The sequence below is a fragment of the Pygocentrus nattereri genome, chromosome 17 (assembly GCF_015220715.1).
Source record: "Pygocentrus nattereri isolate fPygNat1 chromosome 17, fPygNat1.pri, whole genome shotgun sequence".
Lineage (NCBI taxonomy): Eukaryota > Metazoa > Chordata > Actinopteri > Characiformes > Serrasalmidae > Pygocentrus > Pygocentrus nattereri.
Window position 1 is genome coordinate 4,580,783 of NC_051227.1, and position 23,762 is coordinate 4,604,544.

The following is a 23,762-nucleotide window of genomic DNA, read 5'->3' on the forward strand; positions in this document are numbered from 1 at the left end:
TTTGGATGGTGGATCATTCTCAGCACTGCATTAACACTGACGTGGTGGTGGTGTGTTAGTGTGTGTTGTGCTGGTCTGAGTGGATCAATACAGTGGTCATCTGTGCAGCAGCAGATGTGCAGCTGTGCAGCAGCAGATGAGCTATTGCATCTGGCTTTACATCTACAAGGTGGACTGACAAGGTAGGAGTGTCTAATAGAGTGGACAGTGAGTGGACAGCAGAGAAACTCCAGCAGCACTGCTGTGTCTGATCCACTCTCACCAGCACAACACACACTAACACACTAACACACCACCACCACGACGTCAGTGTTACTGCAGTGCTGAGAATGATCCACCACCCAAATAGTACCTGCTCTGTGAGGCTTCATAGGGGTCCCGACCACTGAAGAGCAGGGTACCAGAGTATCAGAGAAACAGATGGACTACAGTCTGTAACTGTAGAACTACAAAGACCAGCTATACAGTAAGTGGAGCTGATAAGATGGACAATGAGTGTAGAAACAGTCATGACGTTATGTCATCTGTGTATATATCTGTGTATATGTCATAGTATTCATTATTATTATAATCTCAGCTTCCTTTTGTGAATAATGTACAATTATATAAAATTACATATAATTTACCGTATTTGAATCAATTTACCAGACTTTGTAGCTACTGTTAGAACTACCCTACAGCTGCTGCTCGGCACTAATGTAGAGTAAATGTGAATAACGCAGTGAGTCATTACTGCACACACAGAGTAGATACATGTTTAGGCCTATTCGGGCGACTCACTTGAAGACGAGGTCTATGTGTATTTCTGGAAGATTCTTGTTAAGGGCCTCCAGGCCCACCTGGTACTGATACTCCAGAGCTTTGTACAGTTGATGGTTCCAGTGCTGCCTCCATGCTCGCATATCACTCACACGGATCCCCTGAAACACACGAGCATCAGTACACCACCCACTAATTTACCTCTTCATTAGACAAGACTACAATAAGATACAACCACAATTAATAAATGATAAAATAAAGGCACTGAACTCTTAATGATTACTAGGAATAACCAATGATGAATACAATAATAATGAATAACGTATCTAATAATGTTTATGTAATAATGTAAATTCTGGTTAAAGTCAGTGCCTGTGACTCGAGCATGGCAAAGCCGGTCCTGAGCTCCTGCAGGCCGTCCTTCCAGCGCTGCTGCTGCCGCAACAAATCAACACTCATTAACGCCCCCACCTACAAAACAGAGACACACACACACACACAGAAGGAGTTTTCACACACTTTTTTCCTGGATCCAGCTCCGTTTGCTCTGTGAGTTTGGTATATTTGGTCAAGTGTGAAAGCTGTTTTCAGAGCAGAACAGAGAGCCGATCTCTGGTCCTCCTGAAATCAGTGGTCTGGGGTGTGAAAGCTGAGTGATTGCTTCATTTTGTAATGCCACTGCTTCAACTTATCGCATCAAGTTTCATGATGGTGGTGAAATGCTGTGTATCTAGAAAGAGCTGGATATAAGCCCCTCCCCCAAACCAGCGATAATGAGCCCCTCCTCAAACCAATGATAATAAGCCCCTCCTCAAACCAGCGATAATAAGCCCCTCCCTCAAACCAGCGATAATAAGCCCCTCCTCAAACCAGCAATAATAAGCCCCTCCTCAAACCAATGATAATAAACCCCTCCCCCAAACCAGTGATAATGAACCCCTCCCCAAACCAGTGATAATGAACCCCTCCCCAAACCAGTGATAATGAGCTCCTCCCCAAAACCAGTGATAATGAACCCCTCCCTCAAACCAGTGATAATGAACCTCCATCAAACCAGTGATAATGAACCCCTCCCTCAAACCAGCGATAATGAGCCCCTCCCTCAAACCAGTAATAATAAACCCCTCCCTCAAACCAATGATAATGAACCCCTCCCTCAAACCAGTAATAATAAACCCCTCCCTCAAACCAGTGATAATGAACCCCTCCTTCAAACCAGCGATAATGAGCCCCTCCCTCAAACCAGTGATAATGAACCCCTCCCTCAAACCAGTGATAATGAACCCCTCCCTCAAACCAGTGATAATGAGCCCCTCCCTCAAACCAGTGATAATAAACCCCTCCCCCAAACCAGTGATAATGAACCCCTCCCTCAAACCAGTGATAATGAACCCCTCCCTCAAACCAGCGATAATGAGCCCCTCCCTCAAACCAGCGATAATGAGCCCCTCCCTCAAACCAGTGATAATGAACCCCTCCCTCAAACCAGTGATAATGAACCCCTCCCTCAAACCAGTGATAATGAACCCCTCCTTCAAACCAGCGATAATGAGCCCCTCCCTCAAACCAGCGATAATGAGCCCCTCCCTCAAACCAGCGATAATGAGCCCTATTTGTCATTTTCTTTACTAAAGAACCAGTTTTAAATGTGGAGGTCTTTAATCCTTAGAAGTTGGACATTGAAATATGAATGAATATTCTTAGAACCCATTCTTAGAAACAAAGAAAAGTATACAATCTGCAGATCGTGATCTTTTAATCTATAAGTTTTGTACGTAGGATTTTATTATGGTTTGAATTTGATGGAAAGTCATTTTTTCCATTTTGTAAATATCAGGAGTGCAGACTCTAACCCATCCATGCAGAATGTTAATCTAATGTAAATGTTATTCATTATGTAACTAGTTACGCAATATATTATGTACCTTTGTAGTTACATTTAAATAATTACGAAATGTGAAACAAATGTGAAGCAAAACAACAGTAATGTGCTGAAGGGTGAAACTAGAGGTCAAAGGTCAGCACCTTGTCAGTGAAACTGGTGTGCCACTTCCGGAGCTTCCTGTTCTCTGTGGAGAGCTTTTCGGCAGCATTCTGTAACCGATTGATGTAGAGCTCCAGCTCTTTGGCATTTTCCCACGTTATCTGCAGCTTCCCGCCCGTATCCCGCCCATCGTAACGAGGACTCTGCTGAAAAACACCAAAATAAAACATGAAAACATAAAAGGGGACCCGTTGTGCTCATTCTTAATGTTCAGAATTTTATTTCTGGAGCTTCAACGTTCCAAAAGCCCAGTATTTTCCTGATACTGTCCGTTTCTGTTCACTCTCAGTCTGAAATGCCCTGTTAGAGCTCCTGCGACTTTAAAGCCACGCCTCTCAATGAGTTCATCTTGCTCTGATTAGTCAGCTCTCACACTCTGTTCTGACTGCCGGTTCTGCTCCTCCATGTTCTGCCCCTGTCCCGCAGCCTGCAGACAGACCTTCTCTTCTGAACAGCTGTAAACTCCACTGTGGCTGTTTGTCCAGCGGCGTTGGTTCTGCTGGATCAATTTGATCCAAAGTGGATCCTGAAAGTCCGGTCTTTCAACAATACATTCTCCATCAAACTGAAGAACCAGTCCACCATGCGAAGATCCATTTAATCACGCAGACGGTACTCTGAGTGTTCATGGTTCTACAGGTCCTTCTCAAAAAATTAGCATATTGTGATAAAGTCCATTCTTTTCCATAATGTAATGATAAAAATTATACTTTCATATATTTTAAATTCATTGCACACCAACTGAAATATTTCAGGTCTTTTATTGTTTTAATACTGATGATTTTGGCATACAGCTCATGAAAACCCAAAATTCCTATCTCACAAAATTAGCATATCATGAAAAGGTTCTCTAAACGAGCTATTAACCTAATCATCTGAATCAACGAATTAACTCTAAACACCTGCAAAAGATTCCTGAGGCTTTTAAAAACTCCCAGCCTGGTTCATTACTCAAAACCGCAATCATGGGTAAGACTGCCGACCTGACTGCTGTCCAGAAGGCCATCATTGACACCCTCAAGCAAGAGGGTAAGACACAGAAAGAAATTTGTGAACGAATAGGCTGTTCCCAGAGTGCTGTATCAAGGCACCTCAGTGGGAAGTCTGTGGGAAGGAAAAAGTGTGGCAGAAAATGCTGCACAACGAGAAGAGGTGAGATTGTGGAGAAGGGCCGATTCCAGACCTTGGGGGACCTGCGGAAGCAGTGGACTGAGTCTGGAGCAGAAACAGGTACCGCATTCCCCAGGTCAAGCCACTTTTGAACCAGAAACAGCGGCAGAAGCGCCTGACCTGGGCTACAGAGAAGCAGCACTGGACTGTTGCTCAGTGGTCCAAAGTACTTTTTTCGGATGAAAGCAAATTTTGCATGTCATTCGGAAATCAAGGTGCCAGAGTCTGGAGGAAGACTGGGGAGAAGGAAATGCCAAAAGTCCAGTGTCAAGTACCCACAGTCAGTGATGGTCTGGGGTGCCATGTCAGCTGCTGGTGTTGGTCCACTGTGTTTTATCAAGGGCAGGGTCAATGCAGCTAGCTATCAGGAGATTTTGGAGCACTTCATGCTTCCATCTGCTGAAAAGCTTTACGGAGATGAAGATTTCATTTTTCAGCACGACCTGCCACCTGCTCACAGTGCCAAAACCACTGGTAAATGGTTTACTGACCATGGTATTACTGTGCTCAATTGGCCTGCCAACTCTCCTGACCTGAACCCCAGAGAAAATCTGTGGGATATTGTGAAGAGAAAGTTGAGAGACGCAAGACCCAACACTCTGGATGAGCTTTGCTATCGAAGCATCCTGGGCATCCATAACACCTCAGCAGTGCCACAGGCTGACTGCCTCCATGCCACGCCGCATTGAAGCAGTCATTTCTGCAAAAGGATTCCGACCAAGTATTGAGTGCATAACTGATCATAATTATTTGAAGGTTGACTTTTTTTGTATTAAAAACACTTTTCTTTTATTGGTCGGATGAAATATGCTAATTTTTTGAGTTTTTTCTTTACTTTTTTGCCAAAATCATCAATATTAAAAAAATAAAAGGCTTGACCAACTTCAGTTGTGTGTAATGAATCTAAAATATATGAAAGTCTAATGTTTATCAGTACATTACAGAAAATAACGAACTTTATCACAATATGCTAATTTTTTGAGAAGGACCTGTATATAGAACCACTGTCTTTACTAAAGAACCACTGAAGAAGCATCTTTTTTAAGAGTGTACTCTGGAAGGCAGTTTTTTGTGAATTAAAGGAGATACACACAAACGTGATGGATGGATCACTAGCAAAAAATCTGGTTTGATGTGTAATGAAAAGATTGACTACTATATGCTATTCAACATCATCACTGCCAGAATAAAGCCACATATCTCCAAAAGGACAGAAAAACGCTTAGAACTTCAAATGGAAGTTAAAATAACACAATCTGACTCTGAGTCAGTTTAGGACATTGCTATTGGTCAGTTCATCATGAAGTTCTGACGCTGTGTGAACATTAGCTGGCGTTTCTGAATGATTCCACTGCTGTGCCGTGTCTGCATGATCTACCCTGCTGATGTGTGAATCAGGCCTCAAGAACGGCTGTGATGGAGCTGCAGTACCTTTATGACCTGCTCGAAGGCCAGAGCGTAGTTCAGCAGCATCGGCCTCTGGGACGGTATCATCTGCTGGTCGATGACGTTGTAGAAATGAGCCACCTGCAGAACAAACACCCACAGTTTATACACCATTTATAACCATATCATCGTTAATAAATCAACATACACTTGATGGTTAGAATCTACAGTTGTCACTGATAACAGATTCACACTGTAATTCTTTTCTTCCCATTATTTAGTTAAATCCACTCAGAGGAGCAAAATGAAGGAACAATATCAAACCAAGATCTTTAGCAAACAAGATCCAAAGGCGATGGTGGAAGAAACAGCTAATAGGAAATAAATCTCCTCGGAAAATGCAATCATTGTGGAGTGACAATGGAAATAGAGAGAGATGAAAACGAGCAACAGCAGAGGCAGCGCAGAGTTTGATCAGTTTAGATGCTCGACTCGTCAACTCTCACATCCTGAGAAGAAGGAGTCTATTATAAGTATAAGAACACACTTAAGAACATAATGTTTTCAAGATTACCACTTATTGTTAGATTTATTCTTAAGAAAATAGCTAAGAAAAGGAAATAAGATTCTTATGATATTCTTTGATGAATAACAATTTCTCATAACTTTTTTCTTAACAAAGAAATTTAGAAAAAAACACACATTTAAGAAGATTTCCTTTCTTAAGACACGTTTCTGAATCCAGCCCCAGACGTGTAGCTCACTGAAACAGAGAGCTGTAAAAATCTTTGGTGAGTTAAAAAAGTAAGTCAGCTTGCTGTGATATAATTTTGAGTTAACTGAATTTATAACAGTATTTAACTGAACAAAAATCTGGTTATGGTATTATTTCAAATAAAATAGCAAAGCGACAATAATAAATCACTCTCATGGGTTCATTTAAAGCATTAGTTCACCACAAGTTTCCCTCTATTAGTCGGTCAGTATGTCTCCTCAGATCTAAATATGGATAGATACTAATATCTCCATAGATACTAATATCTCCATAGATACTGATATCCGCGTATGTACTTACATTCACATTTCTCTTAACTCCTTTCACACTTGCTCTCTATTATAACTCTACTGAGTACACACACACACACACACACACACACACACACACAAGCACATACACAAGCACACACACACACAATCACATACACAAGCACATACACAAGCACACACACACACACACACACACACACATACACAATCACATACACAAGCACATACACAAGCACATACACAAGCACATATACACACACACACACACACACACACACACACACACACACACATGTTCTTGTCTAGAAGTAGGGTGTCCCAATTCTTGTTGAGATAGAGGGGGAGGGCGAAGCGTTAGGGCTACATGGGCTACAGCAGGGGTCTCAAACTACCTGGGAGCCACTAACCAGGCTGTGTTTTCGATGAGGGGCCAGATTAAAGGATCGCAATAAAAAGCAGTGGGAAAAGGGAAAATCAACCATTTTAATATATACTGCTCAAAAAAATAAAGGGAACACTTAAACAACACAATATAACTCCAAGTAAATCAAACTTCGGGCCCGACGTCCACAGATGAGGGTTGTGCTCACAGCCCAACACCGTGCAGGACGCTTGGCATTTGCCAGAGAACACCAGGACTGGCAAATTCGCCACTGGCACCCTGTGCTCTTCAAAGATGAAAGCAGGTTCACACTGAGCACATGTGACAGATGTGACAGAGTCTGGAGACGCCGTGGAGAGCGAGCTGCTGCCTGCAACATCCTTCAGCATGACCGGTTTGGCAGTGGGTCAGTAATGGTGTGGGGTGGCATTTCTTTGGAGGGCCGCACAGCCCTCCATGTGCTCGCCAGAGGTAGCCTGACTGCCATTAGGTACCGAGATGAGATCCTCAGACCCCTTGTGAGACCATATGCTGATGCGGTTGGCCCTGGGTTCCTCCTAATGCAGGACAATGCTAGACCTCATGTGGCTGGAGTGTGTCAGCAGTTCCTGCAAGATGAAGGCATTGAAGCTATGGACTGGCCCGTCCGTTCCCGAGACCTTAATCTGATTGAGCACATCTGGGACATCATGTCTCGCTCCATCCACCAATGCCACGTTGCACCACAGACTGTCCAGGAGTTGGCGGATGCTTTAGTCCAGGTCTGGGAGGAGATCCCTCAGGAGACCATCCGCCACCTCATCAGGAGCATGCCCAGGCGTTGTAGGGAGGTCATACAGGCACATGGAGGCCACACACAATACTGAGCCTCATTTTGACTTGTTTTAAGGACATTACATCAAAGTTGGATCAGCCTGTCGTGTGTTTTTCCACTTTAATTTTGTGTGTGACTCCAAATCCAGGCCTCCACTGGTTAATAAATTTGATTTCCATTGATGATTTTTGTGTCATTTTGTTGTCAGCACATTCAACTTTGTACAGAACAAAGTATTCAATGAGAATATTTCATTCATTCAGATCTAGGATGTGTTATTTGAGTGTTCCCTTTATTTTTTTGAGCAGTGTACATACAGAAATTCACATACATTTTGTTCAGTGCTTGCTACCAGAAACGTCTCTTCAGTCACCTCAAACTGGTCGTTTATTCCTCTGACAAATATAGCCAGGTGAGCAGTATCATTCACATCTGTACTCTCATCAAGCACTAGTGAATATGCACTGAATCCTCGCACTTTGGTGCACAGGTGATCATAAATATCTGCAGACAACTCGCTGATCCGCTCGGCTACAGTATTCACAGTGAGACTTAAGTTTCTGAATAAACTCGCCTTTTCTGGGCAAAGGATATGAGCAGATGAGTGATGAGCTCACTCACCACACAGCTTGCCTCAACTGCAGCATCACTTTCGGTTTTTGTTCACTGGAAATAGTTTTGCTGCAGGGAAAGATCTTTGCGAAGTTGAGCGACTCGTCTCTCCCTCTCCTCTCCCTCATACCCAGCTTACTGCTCTGCATGTTTAGTGGTATAATGACGCCTGAGATTGTGCTCCTTAAGCACGGCAACTTTCTCCTTGCATATCAGACAAGTGGCAGTCGCGTTAAACTCAACAAATAAATAATCCAATCTAATAATCTAATAAATAATAGTCCAGCTCTCTTGAAACATTTGAGAGTTTCGGCTAACAGAATGTTTTTGCCGCGAATGGTGAGCACATATGCGTAGGGGCATGCAGCCTATGAGTGGATTGGGCTTACGCTGTGTAAGCGGGCCAGATTTATGCTTATTTTGTTAACCCCTGAGGGGCCGTATGAAACTGCGTCACGGGCCGGATGTGGCCCGCGGGCCGGCACTTTGAGACCCCTGGGCTACACTCCAAAAACTGTCAAGAGAAAAAAAAAAAAAACTGGCAAGACGAGAGACCAAAGGAATGTACAAACGTGAGAAATTTCTCTGTTAATATTACAGTAACCATTGTATCATCTAAGTTTCATGTTGTTTCAGTGTGTTCTGGTCGTTTTCTTCATAACATTTTTTGGTGAACAAATTCCTTCCAGTGTAGTGGGCTGTGAGAACTGTAGAACGTGTCTGCTGTGTGTTCATGTTCTTCACCTGTTTGAGGATCATAGCCTGTCTGTAGAACTTCTCTGCGGTGCCGGCGGCCTGGTGGATTTTGCTGGGGATGCTGAATCCCAGAGCTGAAAGCTGCCTTACCTCCCGCAGCAAACTCACCAACCTCTCAGAGTAATGGATCTTCAGCTTTCCATCCGTATGATCCAGCTCCATCACGCGGTTACTTGCCTGCAAACTACGCATGGACACAAGACACCACATAACCCTGAGACGTCCCAGTTACTGCGAGCAACAGCAAAATGGCTTGTTATGAAATTATGCATGCTAGAATTTGAAGTTGATGAAAAACCATACTTTACACTTTTCCCAGTTTTTTGTCAAACAGAAAAAAATCAAAAGCACAGACTCAAATATGTAGCTAAAGAACTTTATGTAACTACATAAGTAATAAGAAATTGCACAATACAAACTGAATACAAATATAATCAAAGTAACCATATAAATAATCCATCCATCCATCCATCCATCCATTTTCTAAGCTGCTTCTCCGTCAGGGAGGGGCATATAAATAAAATTATATTTAAATATCAATGAACCAAATAAAAAGTTAAAATAAATTTTTTTTGGCCAAAACATCGCAGAGGTTTGAGTTTGTACAGCGTTGTTTGCTTCAGCTGCTAAACAGAATTTGCAATCACCTGATTCCAGATTTGGGATCAGCGAGTCCTGAGAGCAGATCCCGAGACCAGTCCTCGAAATGCTCCTGCTCGTACGCCCTAAGCTGCTCCTGCAGATCTGCACAGAGACGCACAAACGCACTGAACCCCGGCAGATCCAACAGCAGAGCCTCGGCCATCTTCACAGAGCTTTCCACCTGAACACGCACAAAAACACAAGATTATCATTAAAAACCACAGGCACAGTGATGGATGTGGCTCAAAATTCACAAATTGTGTAATTGTTCATTAATCTTTAATAGTCTTGATGTGTTTCTGGCGCTGTATGACTCACTGTCATCCTTAACCATGTACTGTTCACACAGCCAACACTCTAATACAGTAGAACAATGTGTTCCTATTAATGCAGATGTCCTATCTGGAAGCTCTAAACAGGAGGCAAATGAGGGCGTTTGGAAATAAAGGCTGGAGAACAGTTCAGTCCACATCACAACTGTAATCCAACACCAGAATACTGCACCTTATTAAAGAGTTTGCTGCGCTGTGTCACTCTGTGGGCTCCACAACAAATAATGATCGATTATGGGGCCCAGAAAATGTTCTCTGTGAAACTGTGGTTTGTAAACTGATTTTGTAAAAATTCACACTTATTTTCTATATTGTCCTTAATCCAGTGCAAGCGCAGAGAGTCTGAAGAGGAAATATTACATAATTTCAATTATTCTACAAATTATTCAGTGCCTATTATGAATTTTTCAACATCTGCTATGAATCATTCACTATCTATGATCTACTACAAATTATTTTGTATACACAACTAATTAGACTGGATTTAGTATTTAGTATGTAATATTCACTAATAATTACAAATTATTCAGTAACTATGATGAATTATTCAGTATCTACCGTGAATTATTCAGCAACTACTATGAATTATTCAGCATTTAATATTAATTATTCAGCATCTACTATGAATTATTCAGTATCTATGAATTATTCAGTATCTACTATGAATTATTCAGTATCTGCTATGAATTATTCAGCATTTAATATTAATTATTCAGCATCTACTATGAATTATTCAGCATTTAATATTAATTATTCAGCATCTACTATGAATTATTCAGTATCTACTATGAATTATTCAGTATCTACTATGAATTATTCAGTATCTACCATGAATTATTCAGTATCTACTATGAATTATTCAGTATCTACCATGAATTATTCAGTATGTGCTACATTTGGTTAGGTACTATGTCTCAATCAGTAACAACTCTAAGTTATTCAGTAATTATTCTGAATTGCTCAGTATCAACTATAACACATATGTGTATGTTCTGTAGTAAGTGTGGTGCCACATACAGACCCTCAGATTTTGAGGGGTTAAAAAGGAAAAGGAAGTAATACATTTTCCATGTGAAGCCCATAAACCTCAACAGAGAGTGTCAGAAAGTTTCTTTAGAGAAACCATCCTCAGTAGGTGTGAATGCAGTGTTAATACCTGCGTGTATTTATGTGTGTGTGTGTGTGTGTGTGTGTGTGTGTGTGTTACCTTCATCAGCAGCTGTCTGACCCACACTATATTGTTCACGACCTCAGGGAGGTTCCGGCCGGCTAAAGGTCCACTCTTTTCTCCTGGAGCGCTGTGACACCGGCTTTCAAAATCAGCACGCAAACCTGCGCAGACAGACGAGAGAAAAAAAAAATCAGGTACCACAGCATCGGACTGTTAGACACACTTACATCAGCGTTTAAAAGGGAATTCCACCCATTTTGCAGATTTTCTGCATAATTCAGCAGTTCAGTAGTTTGTAAGTCATTCAGAGAGATTTGTTGTGACATGTTTAGCTGTAGAGAGACTCACTGACAGCTTGATAACCAGTTCATATAATAACTTTCTGTGAGGAGCTTTTAGAGCTGGACGTCTGGTTCCTATCACCACCACTGTGAACAGTTCTTGGTAAGTTTCTCTAGAACAGAGCGTTTCACACCAAACCACTCTGAATGACTCTGTTTACATCTTAACCATTTAATTATGCTCCCTCAATTCCCCTTAATGCTGAAACCTTGCAACTCAACAGCTCCTTGTGTTCTAATGCCAGTGCTAATGTCATGTATTGCCCCCATATGTAGCACCCATATGCTAAAATATGGTGATGATTAAGTTAGCGCCAATGGTATTTATTCCAAAAAACAAATATCTCCACTATGATGAATTCTCCAGTATCACTTGGAATAAAACGTCTTTATATTTACCTACATTAAAAGTTCTCCAGTAAAGTTACTGTTTTGGAGATACTTGTTCGACTTTGAACAGTGACTGTATAATTAAATCGTGTTGTGCCGTGACCCCTTCAGTAAAGAATGAAAACTAAAGTCTTAATGTGTGTTAAACTAAGTGTCTTAATGTTACTGGACAGATCTGCCAGCCTACAATCACAAGGACAAAATATGTTCCAGTTACAGAGAATATAGCATGTAGATCAGTTACAGGGAACCTGTTAACAGCATCCAGAAGTCTCACTTTTTTAAAAAAGAACCTCCCTCGGGAAATAACCACTCAAAATACCGTCATATGCAAAAGTCTGAATTCTCCCCAGTCAAATTACCTGTTTTGCTGATTATCATTCAAAGTGAAAGTAACACACATGATTTGATGATTTGCAAATTCTATGGCCCAATTTCTATTTATTTCCTAAATTAAAAAAAAAAAAAATATATATATATATATATATATATATAAAAATTATAACCCACCATAACCTGCTGTATACAGGCCAGATTTTATTTTATTCCTTTTAAATATGTTTCATTCAGTAATTAAACAGAAGTTGTGTATTAAAATGTACAGAAGCGTGTTCTGTCTTTAGGATGTGTTCATTTAATTATTTAGGCCTAATCCCATTTCAACCCTCACCCCTACCACTGAGCCCTTAGCCCTTTGTTTTGGGCATATAGGGGTAGGGTGTCCTGATTCTTGATGACATAGAGGGGTAGGGCAAATTGTTAGGGCTACATGACCCTCCAAACGGAGGTTTTCAGAGACTCCAAACAGGGTATTACAAGAGAAAATAAAAAACGGCTGAGCGAGAGACCAGAGAAACCCACAAATGTGAGCGTTTTCTATATTCAAAATTATGATAACCATCATTTACATTTAGAGCATTTAGCAGACGTTCTTATCCAGAGCGACTTACAAAAAGTGCTTTGTCTATCTACAGAAAGTATATTTGCTAGTTACCATATTATCTTAATATAATAATATAATCATTTAAAGTTGTTTCAATGTTATGGTCCTTTTCCTCATAACAAGCATTACAAAAAAATCACTATTAGCATGCTAACGTCTCAGTAGCTAGCTAGCTAAATTTCCCGATCCACCTTAAATAGTCCAGCAGCTCTGACACCTGAAGCACTAGAATGTAACTGCTGCTCCATTTAAGGTGGAACGGGAAAATTAGAATTCGAACAAGAATCTGGTGAATGTCTGACTTCAGGTTCATATCACTGAAGAATTAGGGGGGGCGATAATAAATAATTGCCCTTCTTTGAAGGCGTATAATTCCCTAAATGTAACTAAAGCTTTCAACCACTGCCCTGTAACTCATTTCCAAGGGGCAATGCTCGAAAACAAGGGGCAGGGGTAAAAAGAAGAAATGGGATTGGGCGTTAGATAAACTGATCTAAAACCTCTGCAGTAAGACAGATGTGTGACGGGGAAATGATGAAGCTACAGAAGCACATTACTTGGGTTATGTGCTGTGATTTGGTCAGACGGTAAAAACAAGCTGTGCTGGTTGCTGGCAAACTGACTGAATTGTGAAATCTTTCTGAAATATAGGGCTGGGCGATGTCCACTAACTGGCATATGATGACATAAACAGGGAAACATGGTGATGGATGATGTGGACGCTGGGGGTGAGGGTGGGAAGGCTGGTGGCGTTTGTCTCACAAAGGTGCTATAAATACTCGGCGCTCCTTAAAATACACATTAACCAGTTTAGATCCCTGTATGAGTAATAAGTAATGAACACAGTTCTCTGTTTTATAGCTGAGACACTGGAATTACAGCAGGCAGAGTGTGAGCAGTGCAGAATGAGAGTGGAGCGGCGTGATTTTACTCTGACATTTTTTGCTCTGTGGATGTGGACTGAAACGTAAACAAATCTGCGTGCGTTTTTTGTGCGTCCACACCTTTACAGTAGTCGTGCAGTCGTGTCAGCAGAACCTCCCTCTCTGACTGGAGCGCTTTGCTCACTGTGGGCCGTCTGATGATCTCTCTGTGCTTCTGAAACACCTGCAGACACTGAGCACAGATGTGCGTTTACATATAAAGCAGCTCATCCTGTTGTGAGGATGCAGGTAGAGGTGTTTGTGTTTACCTGCTGAGGGCTGTCCTGTACATCTCTGATGTACGTCTTTAGCTTTCGTGCTGCTTCCTCTTCAGCTGGAGAGATCACCCTCTCAAACTGAGACACGGCGGCTCTCCACAGAGGCTAACACACACACACACACACACACACACACACACACACACACACACACACACACACACACACACAGAGTCTAGAGTGTTTGTGGCCCTTTGCCTTATACCTAGACTCATTTATCAGAGACACAAACTATGTAACTTCAAGTGCAGAATTTATAACAGGCTTTGTTGATTTTCTAAAGCCTTGGGTCACTAAAACAACATTTAAAGCCTTAACAGATAATAAACAGACGGGCGTCTCACACTATCAGACTGGTTTTTACAGATATTTTGGGCGACTGAAATTTTGGGGATCAACACTAAATGGTTAAACACACTGCTCAACTTTTAAGCTGTTGCTAAACTGAACGGACTCACTGAACTCTGCTGCAGTTTCTCTGCCATTTGCACTGACACAGTAAAGAAGCAGCAGGGAAACACGTTTAATTGAGAAACATGGATTTTAATGTGATCAGTTGGTATTTTTTGGTAGTTTTAAATGCACATTTAAATTCAGTGCTTTAAATTCAGCTCATTGAAAAGCTTTGCTCTACATTTGAGAGAGTTTTCAGCATTTTTCTTTGTTTTCATTTTCATTGGCTGCTGCTGGAACCTGTTCAGATTGAGTCGTTGATCAGTTTACACCAGATTACACTCAGTCGGGTCGAAAAAAAATCAGACATGTCTGATGAACTCCATCTGGTCTGAAACGCAATTGGGAGGCAGTAAATCTGAGTCAGTGTCCCTCACTCATGACTCGATTCTCAACTGTCGACTCCGACTGACCCAAAAATCTGCGGACTAGAGCCGACCAGCTCAGCTTCAGACTGAGAATCAGGGCTAAAATTGGGGGAAAAGTTATGTAGTGGAACCCTGTGAAATAAAGGAAAATAAGCACCCTCAGCGGATTCTCTATTTAAATGCACAATAGCTGTTCATTTGCTGAATTTATCAGAGATGTGCAAAACTTAAGTTTCATTTCAAAACCAAATCTCCCTGTAGTGGGGCACTTAAATTACTGTATCCAAAAACATACAGTGAAACAAGATTTGCTGTTTTAAACTTTAAAGCTTAAGTAACGTGTCTGAATTCTAAGTTCACTGAATACCACACAATACGTTGTTTTATCAGCTTAATATTTGTTCCATTAGTTCAAATTTTTAGGTCAGACACAAATAAGTTTAGGCGAAATTGCAAAAGGTGGCTATTTCAGGTTTTCAACCTTGAGTGTTCAGACTTGTGTGTTTTAAAATAATGTTCAGGAATAATTAAAACACGACGTATAAAGCAAACGGAAATGTTTTGCTTATTATAAACCCATGACAAAGTACTGTAGTAGTAAGCCACCACCGTCATATGGTTGCACTTTTCTCACTCCTACAGATAATCAGAAAATCTTTTTTTTTTTTAATAATGTGACACGCCTGTTAAAGCTGGAAAGGCTGAAGGACACATTAGAGTTGAACAAGATATTTAGCTCACTGTTTATCACTCAGTGTACAGTACAGAGAGCAACTGTCTGATGCCACAATAAAAAAGGCAAACAATTTTTAAGAACAGATCAAACATTTTGCTTAGTCTAAAGAACATATTTTACTGTTACTGTACTATGGCAGATTATAATGGACTAACTGAAATTAAGATTTGTAACAAATATTTCTCAAATTCGTTGTTCAGCTCACAACAACACACACATCAAGTAATTTAAGTTGGATGTTTTACACTGTATGAAACTCTGCTTGGTGAGACACAGTCCAGCGGCCGTATTACAGAAACATCTTAACTCAGAAATCTGATGTGTTCAGTCACACAACCTGAAAGTCGCACAGTAACAGACATAACAGCTGACTGTCGTCTCTGATCGAGTAGGTCAAGATTTCTGAACTGGAGATAAGATGCTGTAATAAAGAAAAAAATCCTAAATTTAGATAATATTTGATTCTGTAACATGAAAACAGGACTAAAAGACATGTTTCTGTAACTTGACCCATGGTGTTGTTATGCTGTCTGTGTGTGTGTGTGTGTGTGTGTGTGTGTGTGTGTGTGTGTGTGTGTGTGTGTGTGTGTGTGTGTGTGTGTGTGTGTGTGTGTTTGAGTGTACCTCAGTGTAAGGGTTGTAGAGTACAGGATTGAGTCCAGCGAACGGCTCGAACGCTCTGGATGCAGAAACCTGTTGCTGCCTGGCTGATAAATGCTGTAGCTTCTCCTGAACTGTCCGGATCTGTAACACCTACAAACACACAAATAGTCAATTCATCACTTTCTGTACTATATTACTCTCTAGTTTTGGCAGTTCTGGGTTCATCTTTTTAAATCAGATAACGATATGAATCCTGCTTATATAGGTAAACTGTTTACACCTGCACTGTAAGAGAAACATTAAAAATGTCTGTATGATATTACAGTTGGGTGATATACTAAATATCCAGCAAAGTTTGAAAACAAAACAGAAATATAATGAAACTCGACTTGAAGATCACTTCTGTCAGACTTGTCTGAGAACTGTATGGGCGTGGCCTAATATTCTAATGAGCATGACATTTATCTGGTGACATCTTAAGGAAGGTTCTTATAAATTTTACTGCTGGATCTGCATCAGGGAGTGACCAGGTGAGCAAACAAACAGATGAATGGGCGTTCATGCTTTCGCTTGGTTGTTAGCTTTCTCACTGTAACTTAGACAGAAAGAATGAGGAGCACAGGTTTGTTAAATGAATGAATTCCCAGTTTTACCAAATTCTACATGTTTTGGTGTATTTCTGAAGCCATGGTCTCTCCCTAAAAGGGTAATATCTCAACTTGATGAAGTAATTTGATTCATTCATTTCAATGAGAGTGGAATGAGATTCTGAAACCATTCATTCTTTGTTTGCGCCAGATATGGAAATATTCAATGTATTATCTAAAAATTATTCTTCCTCGAATTCATTGGACCAAAGTCAGACTCAAGAACCCTGAACGAGAAACAGTCCCACCCTGTGACGGCAGTCATTCATCTCCAGCCTCTTCAAATGCTCTGGTCTTCTCCATCACTGTATAATTGGTCTGAAATTTTTTGGACGATTCAGAGGTTTTAAATGTGTAGTGCAAACCTAATGCAGTTACAGCACTGTTTGGAAGAGGGCGCTGAAGGACAATCAGAGAGGATCTACTGTTATTCCAACAGCCTCAGCAGCTGAATGTGGTCAGTAGAGGAGAGCGAGCTGCTGTACGGAACGGAAAGACCATAACAGATCATATATGTTTATGTACCTCATCTTTGCATGAAACTCACCTGCTCGTCTGCTATATCAGTTGAGGAAAGACGCTGCTGGTCCGAGACCGCTTGGCCAGGCTTAGCTGTCCTAAGAGCGCCCCCTGCTGTAACGCTCAGAGTGCAGCTAACACTTGCATTTTTTAATGAAATGCGTTGTGACACATTTTTGAATGCAATTACGCACAAAACCCGCCTGCATGGCTTGAAGCGTCTGCTTTTACATCCTTGTGTGAAATATGTTTCGAGCCCAAGTCCAACTTTGCGACACTTCATCATGCTGCACTTCAACATATTCGATTTACTTTAAGAGCCTCTGCTTTAAGGTGTAATGTGACATAGCAACCTTTTATTTAACCCATGTGGAAAAGCTTTCCAACTGCACCTAAGAAAGAATCAGTAGCGTGGATCTGGGTCTAACTAAAGGGCTGTTTGATCTAGTGCTGGGTGATATGACCTCAAATCAATATCACGATTAATTGAATATTGTACCTCAAATACCATCAATGAACAAACACTTTGGGTTTTTTTCCCCACACAGTTCACTAACAAGGTTTGTAATGTAAATCTTTATGTAAATTGTCTCAACAGCCAGATCGGAATTCATGCGGCTTTTACGTCTATCCAACCTGGCATTCATCATAGTTTCGTGTTGCTGAGACTCAAACATTTGGAGTTATATTTCTGTACAAAAATTAGAAGAGACACTCCAAAACGCCTCTGTGTTCGAAGAGATTTAGAAAGAAATGGCCGAATGCTGCCGTAGATGATCGAGGCTGCAGCGTCAGAACAGTTAAGTTTGAAAGCAAAGTTAGTCGGTGAAGCTTCATGATGGCTCCTGTGATGCTGGTGAAGGTTAAGCTGAACCTCCAGGAGTGACTGTCATTCGTTGGGGGTCGTGACTGTTTACCTCTGGATGAGCCACGTGAAGCTCTGTACTATTGCACATATGGGTCAGTTTAGGATCTGATCTGTTCAGGTTGATGTCTCATACAGATCACATTTAAAAGATATTGTGAACAGCCAAACAAAAAATTCGGATTTGGTGAGAAAATCAGATTTGGGCCACTTTTACCTGCCATGTGAACGTAGCCTTAGCTTCCATGTCACAGACTGGACGTGATGGAGTCACGTGACGACATATGTGGTAGTAAATTTTAAAGGGACGGTATATGAACACACGGTGGGGAAAGGATTAGCAGAATTTAAAATAAATTTAAATAACAGACATCGGCAAGATTACGTCGGTTAGAGGTTCAGATTACTTCTCAGCTAATCGCCCAGCCCTAGTTTAATCCGCTTAAATGAGCTTTATTTTGATGTTTATTCATATCATTCACACAACTGTAACTGTGATTTAGCTGATACTTGGTCCTTTTTCTTTGTTTTAGTTCCGTTGGACTTGTTTGTGCTTGACTGCATGTAAAGATATGATTAAAAACATTCAATTAAAATATGCAATGATTCTAGATATTTTTAGCAAATGAGTTGGTTTGCCACTGGAATGCCTGGTAAAAGAGGTAAAACACCCAATGTAAACCACCTGGGGCTGGTTGCACCAATAGGGCTCATGCCTGGTTGTGTTTTAAGTTGGACAGCCTAGTTTATAAATAAAGAATGTTTGCAAAATACATCAGCCACTACTTGGCCATTGAAAGGTTATTCACAGGACACACTTTGTACATGTAAACATTGGCCTACAAGAGCAAGATTAACCTGAAACACAGTTGTAGGTTCCCTGTGGATTTAAATATGAGGCTTCTTCAATTATTATGACACTATCTACAGCTCTGTTGATAAGACTGGACAGTAGTAACATCATAATATAATAACTTTATACATGTCCCTGCAACAAAACTGGTTTTATATTAATATAAAAACATTAAATCTAAACATTTGAGTGGCTCTGTGCTGACAGGTGCTGTATCCCACCTCCTCCAATCGCTGTGTGAGGCTGTTAAGCCCCTGTAGGTGGACCTTATCCCCCTTCCACAGGTGCGGTGAATAACGCTTCCACACCTGTCCAGTCAGGTGCTCACAGGCTGCCGCCCATTGCTCGCACACAACCACGCCCTCTCTTAGACTTTCTCTCACAGTCAGATACGGATCCTCCCACAGATGCAGAACACACAGCTTCTTCTGAACGAAACGGCCCAGAGACGAACCTGAACGCATACACATGAACACAAAGACAGGAATCATACCAAGTATGATATAAACCGAGTCCATTCTACAGTTTCTCATTAGGCTGAATGAATAACTGACTCTAAATGTAGGTATTGTGATATAAACTGAGGCTGTTCTACAGTTTCTCATTAGGCTGAATGAATAACCGACTCTAAATGTAGGTATTGTGATATAAACCGAGTCTGTTCTACAGTTTCTCATTAGGCTGGATGAATAACCGACTCTAAATGTAGGTATTGTGATATAAACCGAGTCTGTTCTACAGTTTCTCATTAGGCTGAATGAATAACCGACTCTAAATGTAGGTATTGTGATATAAACTGAGTCTGTTCTACAGTTTCTCATTAGGCTGAATGAATAACCCACTCTAAATGTAGGTATTGTGATATAAACCGAGTCTGTTCTACAGTTTCTCATTAGGCTGAATGAATAACTGACTCTAAATGTAGGTATTGTGATATAAACTGAGTCTGTTCTACAGTTTCTCATTAGGCTGAATGAATAACTGACTCTAAATGTAGGTATTGTGATATAAACCGAGTCCAAGCTACAGTTTCTCATTAGGCTGAATGAATAACCGACTCTAAATGTAGGTATTGTGATATAAACCGAGTCTGTTCTACAGTTTCTCATTAGGCTGAATGAATAACCGACTCTAAATGTAGGTATTGTGATATAAACCGAGTCTGTTCTACAGTTTCTCATTAGGCTGAATGAATAACCGACTCTAAATGTAGGTATTGTGATATAAACCGAGTCTGTTCTACAGTTTCTCATTAGGCTGAATGAATAACTGACTCTAAATGTAGGTATTGTGATATAAACCGAGTCTGTTCTACAGTTTCTCATTAGGCTGAATGAATAACTGACTCTAAATGTAGGTATTGTGATATAAACCGAGTCTGTTCTACAGTTTCTCATTAGGCTGAATGAATAACTGACTCTAAATGTAGGTATTGTGATATAAACCGAGTCTGTTCTACAGTTTCTCATTAGGCTGAATGAATAACTGACTCTAAATGTAGGTATTGTGATATAAACCGAGTCCGTTCTACAGTTTCTCATTAGGCTGAATGAATAACCGACTCTAAATGTAGGTATTGTGATATAAACCGAGTCCGTTCTACAGTTTCTCATTAGGCTGAATGAATAACCGACTCTAAATGTAGGTATTGTGATATAAACCGAGTCTGTTCTACAGTTTCTCATTAGGCTGAATGAATAACTGACTCTAAATGTAGGTATTGTGATATAAACCGAGTCCAAGCTACAGTTTCTCATTAGGCTGAATGAATAACCGACTCTAAATGTAGGTATTGTGATATAAACCGAGTCTGTTCTACAGTTTCTCATTAGGCTGAATGAATAACCGACTCTAAATGTAGGTATTGTGATATAAACCGAGTCTGTTCTACAGTTTCTCATTAGGCTGAATGAATAACTGACTGTAAATGTAGGTATTGTGATATAAACCGAGTCTGTTCTACAGTTTCTCATTAGGCTGAATGAATAACTGACTCTAAATGTAGGTATTGTGATATAAACCGAGTCTGTTCTACAGTTTCTCATTAGGCTGAATGAATAACCGACTCTAAATGTAGGTATTGTGATATAAACCGAGTCTGTTCTACAGTTTCTCATTAGGCTGAATGAATAACTGACTCTAAATGTAGGTATTGTGATATAAACCGAGTCTGTTCTACAGTTTCTCATTAGGCTGAATGAATAACTGACTCTAAATGTAGGTATTGTGATATAAACCGAGTCCGTTCTACAGTTTCTCATTAGGCTGAATGAATAACCGACTCTAAATGTAGGTATTGTGATATAAACCGAGTCTGTTCTACAGTTTCTCATTAGGCTGGATGAATAACCGACTCTAAATGTAGGTATTGTGATATAAACCGAGTCTGTTCTACAGTTTCTCATTAGGCTGAATGAATAATTCGTCCACACATGCTGTCCTGAACATTTGATTTTAATGCACAGTGACAGACAAACACACCTATGACGTCCATGAGTCTGCACATGCGAGTCTCAGGGTAGGGTTTGTGTTCGTCTTGTTTCCAAACATCATCCAGGACGTCTCGAGTGTTTTCCACTAGATCCAGAGCCTCCACTAAACTCACACTGTCCAGATTACTGTAATCCTGTAAAACACACATATACATACAGGACGTTTAACCTCCATACCCCTCCATATGTCTGGCAGAAAACAGAGATCATCACATGTAATGCAATCAATTACACACATGGTTCAGATTGCTTCATCATAACAGGAGTTACAACAGAATATTTGGGGCCCCTTTTGAGTGAATCTCCCTGCATTTTATATATATATATATATATATATATATATATATATATATATATATATATATATATATATATATATATACACTGCTCAAAATAAAGGGAACACTTAAACAACACAATATAACTCCAAGTAAATCAAACGTCTGTGAAATCAAACTGTCCACTTAGGAAGCAACACTGATTGACAATCAATTTCACAGCTGTTGTGCAAATGGAACAGACGACAGGTGGACATTATTGGCAATTAGCAAGACACACTCAATAAAGGAGTGGTTCTGCAGGTGGGGACCACAGACCACTTCTCAGTACCTTTCTGCTTTCTGGCTGATGTTTTGGTCACTTTGAATGTTGGTGGTGCTTTCACACTCATGGTAGCATGAGACGGACTCTACAACCCACACAAGTGGCTCAGGTAGGGCAGCTCATCCATGATGGCACATCAATGCAAGCTATGGCAAGAAGGTTTGCTGTGTCTGTCAGTGTAGTGTCCAGAGGCTGGAGGCACTACCAGGAGACAGGCCAGTACACCAGGAGTCGTGGAGGAGGCCGTAGGAGGGCAACACCCAGCAGCAGGACCGCTACCTCCGCCTTTGTGCAAGGAGGAACAGGAGGAGCACTGCCAGAGCCCTGCAAAATGACCTCCAGCAGGCCACAAATGTGCATGTGTCTGCACAAACGGTTAGAAACCGACTCCATGAGGATGGTATGAGGGCCCGACGTCCACAGATGGGGGTTGTGCTCACAGCCCAACACCGTGCAGGACGCTTGGCATTTGCCAGAGAACACCAGGATTGGCAAATTCACCACTGGCACCCTGTGATCTTCACAGATGAAAGCAGGTTCACACTGAGCACATGTGACAGATGTGACAGAGTCTGGAGACGCCGTGGAGAGCGATCTGCTGCCTGCAACATCCTTCAGCATGACCGGTTTGGCAGTGGGTCAGTAATGGTGTGGGGTGGCATTTCTTTGGAGGGCCGCACAGCCCTCCATGTGCTCGCCAGAGGTAGCCTGACTGCCATTAGGTACCGAGATGAGATCCTCAGACCCCTTGTGAGACCATATGCTGCTGCGGTTGGTCCTGGGTTCCTCCTAATGCAGGACAATGCTAGACCTCATGTGGCTGGAGTGTGTCAGCAGTTCCTGCAAGATGAAGGCATTGAAGCTATGGACTGGCCCGCCCGTTCCCGAGACCTTAATCCGATTGAGCACATCTGGGACATCATGTCTCGCTCCATCCACCAACACCACGTTGCACCACAGACTGTCCAGGAGTTGGCGGATGCTTTAGTCCAGGTCTGGGAGGAGATCCCTCAGGAGACCATCCGCCACCTCATCAGGAGCATACCCAGGAGTAGTATGGAGGTCATACAGGCACGTGGAGGCCACACACTATACTGAGCCTCATTTTGACTTGTTTTAAGGACATTACATCAAAGTTGGATCAGCCTGTCGTGTGTTTTTCCACTTTAATTTTGTGTGTGACTCCAATCTCATCTATATTATTCAGTTTATAATCTGTGTATCATGCACATTTAGTGCGACTAATTATTAATGACACTTATGTTTCACTCATTTCATCATTGAGTGCAGGCTAAAGCCCAGCTGCAGTGCTGTATGTTGATCTGATGGAATCCGCGATTGTAGCCCTTTTAATGTCTTTTAAAGCGACACTATATATGACTATATATGACGTATATGATATATACAATCATCTATTGTTTATATGACACATAAGAAATACACTTATTGACTGTATATACATTATTGTTATTGTATTGCATTGAATGGCACAGAGTTCTGCGTTCAACTCTGTTTCTTTTTCTCTTGGTGTCTGCAGTGACATGTTTCTAGCAGTATCTGAGCCCAGGACTGTCTTTTTCTCTAAGCTATTGGTAACTAGCAAAGATACTTTCTCAGGATTGACAAAGCACTT

The 23,762-nt window shown here is 41.1% G+C and overlaps 1 protein-coding gene across 2 annotated transcripts in view; it reads right to left on the minus strand.

Moving 5' to 3' along the window:
• LOC108413322 (cytoplasmic dynein 2 heavy chain 1) overlaps positions 1-23,762 on the minus strand; it is a 181,046-nt gene that overhangs the window by 153,767 nt on the left and 3,517 nt on the right. For both annotated transcript variants that reach the window (XM_037546719.1, XM_037546720.1), the window contains exons 6-17: positions 21,516-21,660; positions 19,256-19,488; positions 16,172-16,300; positions 13,982-14,095; positions 13,794-13,905; positions 11,152-11,276; positions 9,618-9,793; positions 8,959-9,154; positions 5,405-5,500; positions 2,785-2,949; positions 1,132-1,230; positions 781-920 (exon numbers count right to left, since the gene is read on the minus strand). In XM_037546719.1, the coding sequence (XP_037402616.1) occupies positions 781-920; positions 1,132-1,230; positions 2,785-2,949; positions 5,405-5,500; positions 8,959-9,154; positions 9,618-9,793; positions 11,152-11,276; positions 13,794-13,905; positions 13,982-14,095; positions 16,172-16,300; positions 19,256-19,488; positions 21,516-21,660 (1,730 nt within the window). The remainder of the gene's footprint in view (positions 1-780; positions 921-1,131; positions 1,231-2,784; positions 2,950-5,404; positions 5,501-8,958; positions 9,155-9,617; positions 9,794-11,151; positions 11,277-13,793; positions 13,906-13,981; positions 14,096-16,171; positions 16,301-19,255; positions 19,489-21,515; positions 21,661-23,762) is intronic.